At 49.2% G+C, this 3,002-nt stretch overlaps 1 protein-coding gene across 1 annotated transcript; it reads left to right on the plus strand.

The window, feature by feature from the left end:
- The first annotated feature begins 1,750 nt into the window (after positions 1-1,750).
- Positions 1,751-2,509, plus strand: LOC123116071 (oleosin 16 kDa). The gene has a single exon (XM_044537078.1). It carries the CDS (start codon positions 1,851-1,853, stop codon positions 2,352-2,354), a length of 504 nt encoding a protein of 167 aa, XP_044393013.1. The 5' UTR covers positions 1,751-1,850; the 3' UTR covers positions 2,355-2,509.
- The last annotated feature ends 493 nt before the right edge of the window (positions 2,510-3,002 follow it).

A 3,002-nucleotide genomic window follows, 5' to 3' on the forward strand; every position in this document is an offset into this window, starting at 1 on the left:
TCGGACTTCCTTCTTCCAAGGCTGCATCGTACCACTTGGGCAAGAGATATTTTATGTGATGATAGGTTCACATATCAAGTTAGAGAAAAGATCATATCGGTGATGTGGGCTATTTGGCATTGACGGAACCGGTGGACTCAGAAGGAACATGTGGATTTGGTGTACTATGTTCGTCACATAAGAGAAGATATGGCCTTACTAGATATACCTGCTTCACATGCGACTATACTGCCAGGGCATGGCTGACGACCCCCTTGATATTGGGTTTATTAAGATCATTGTTGATGGTGCAGTAAATTCTGAAGTAGGACTCGCTATTCTATGGCGTTGCTCGCTTCATGGTGCAAACCACATGTGGGAGTAACAGACCCACTCATTGCCGAAGCCTTATCACTAAGGGAGGGAGTTCTCTTTGCTTGCTTGCGAGGATTCACACATGTGATAATGGAAACCGACTGTCTGAAGATTGTGAATTTCTGGAACACTTGCCACAACTCTCGTTCGGTTGTGGCCCCTTTACTTGTAGAGATTGGAGAACATGCTTTGTCTTTTGATTTCTTTGTTATTCAACATGTAAACATGTCTGCTAATATTCTGGTCCATCTTTGTGCGAAGCGTGCCAGCTCGTTGATGGTGACTGAGAGTTGGCTCAACTCTAAACCCTCGTTCCTGATCAGTAGCCTGATGGCTGATGATACCAGGAGCTCTTTTGTTTGAACAAAGTTCTCATGATTTCCCGCAAAAAAAACATAGCGAGCGTGTCGGAGACGTGCTGGGTCTGCCCCCATAGAAGCGCATTGTGGGCGACCCTTGTTTTTAGTCATGATGGGTTGGTCAACAATAATGTATGGTAACATCATGTTTTTGAGGGAGTATATTTTTTCAATGGTTTGGATTGCTTACCACATGTGTCATCTGGTTTTTGAGAGAATATGTTGATGACATGTTAAAACACATCTAGATGAGATGCTACTTTCTTCGTCCTAAAATAAGTGTCTCAACTTTGTACTAACTTTAGTACAAAGTTGTATTAAGCTTGAGACACTTATTTTGAGACGGAGGAAGCATTTTACATCTAGACATGAAATAGGTAACTCACATTTAAGTCTCTCATCACACGATCAAGACTGTAATTTTCGTGCAAATTTTGTTAGAATCCCGAAACCGCAGCCAACGCGGACGATTTCGGGAAAGCTGGGCTCGAGCGCCGAATCGCTGCATCCACTTTTCTCTAACTTAAGTTAGGGCTTACAGGCGTATCAACTTACAAGTTTACCACATCAAAAATAAAAGGAAAAAGAAACTTACAAGGTTACCAATTGAAGCCTAAAAAGAACAATATACCGTGGCACTCGAATTCAAAAACCTGTTAAAACAGAATTTGAGTTCGAGAATTATCGAGAGCCAAACGTCACTTAAGTGAAAATTTATAAAGCGGCATCCAGCTCAACGCGTGGGCCGGCAAGGCAACGGGCACACCATCGATGGAGGACGTCATGTTGAAACCCTGTCCTGCAGGCTGCTCGTCGAGCTCAGCGGCGCGGAAAGGGTACTGCATTCGCGACACGTAGGACGAGAGGACGCCGGGAGCCTGCAAGTTGGCACGTACGTGGTATGGATTGAGGCATCGCTATCCATGCAGATCGCGCCCCTCGACACGTGCCCGAGGTATGCGGCCACATGTCCGAGACTCGCTCCACCGCCTTCGTCCACACTCTCGCCCACATCGCATCTTATATACCACGATCCATCTCGCCGAGAAACCCACGGCGCATTTGGCTATCGCATTTCTCAGGTGAGGCTCAGGTTTCGGAGCAGCGAAGCTTTCAAGTGTGCATCTGCCTACAGGCATGGCTGGAGAGCAAGCGTTCCACCGGGGAGGCGTGCACGGAGGCGGCAGCGCCATCGGGCCGGACTACATGCGGGCCATCCGCGGCGACGACGACTACTACGGCGGGCACGGCCAGGGCTACAACCAGCCGGCGACCGTCACCCTCGCGAAGGGGGTGGCCGCGGCGGCGGCGGCCGGGTCGATGCTGCTCCTGTCGGCCCTGACGCTGACGGGCACGGTGCTGGCGCTCATCGTGGCGACGCCGCTGCTGGTGCTCTTCAGCCCCGTGCTGGTGCCCGCGGCCATAGCCGTCACGATGCTGACGGCCGGGTTCGTGTCGTCGGGGGCGTTCGGCGCGGCGGCGGTGGGCGTGCTGGCGTGGATGTACAAGTATCTGTCGCACGGCGCATCCTCGCCGCCGGGGGCCGACACGGTGGACCACGCCGGTGCGAAGCTGGACTCCAAGGCGCACGAGGTGAAGAACTGGGCGCAGCATCGCCTCGACCAGGCACGAACGCCGTAGACATGTTGTCATTTGCCCTCCTATGCGTTACCAGTGTGTGTGTGGATCGACGCCTCTATATGTAGGGACGTGCCTGCGAGCGGTGCTACTTACCCCCGATGAATAATAAGCTGCATATCTGCTACTCATCTCCTCTGGAGAGGGAGTTAAGAATAGATCTCTTGTGTTGGTTCTTGTGCCGTCTACTTGCGCTGCTTCGTCTTCACCTTCAAGGACTTCTGATTTGGAGTCCACGTCGTTCATATTACTGCCTTGAACACGATGATCCTCGATTCCTTCTATGCTGCCGCTCCAATTCCTAAATCCCTCTTCTGTTCTTAAAACTGTTTTAACGCCCCAACAATTTGCTTGAATCGCACCTGAAATTGCATATTATTCGTGCTACCTTCAGTTCCGCCCTTACAAATGGCAGCACCCCACAAGAACTACTCCCTCCGTTCGGAATTTGTCAAAAAAAATGAATGTATCTACAACTACTCCCTCCGTACGGAATTACTTTCATAAAAATGAATGTATCTAGAACTAAAATACATCTAGATACATATTTTGAACAAAGAAAATAGTAATTATATTTACGAGTAATTCCGAACAGAGAAAATAGTAATTATATTTACGAGTAATTCTAAACGGAGGGAGTAGTAATTATAC

Source organism: Triticum aestivum, chromosome 5B (genome assembly GCF_018294505.1).
Source record: "Triticum aestivum cultivar Chinese Spring chromosome 5B, IWGSC CS RefSeq v2.1, whole genome shotgun sequence".
Classification (NCBI taxonomy): domain Eukaryota; kingdom Viridiplantae; phylum Streptophyta; class Magnoliopsida; order Poales; family Poaceae; genus Triticum; species Triticum aestivum.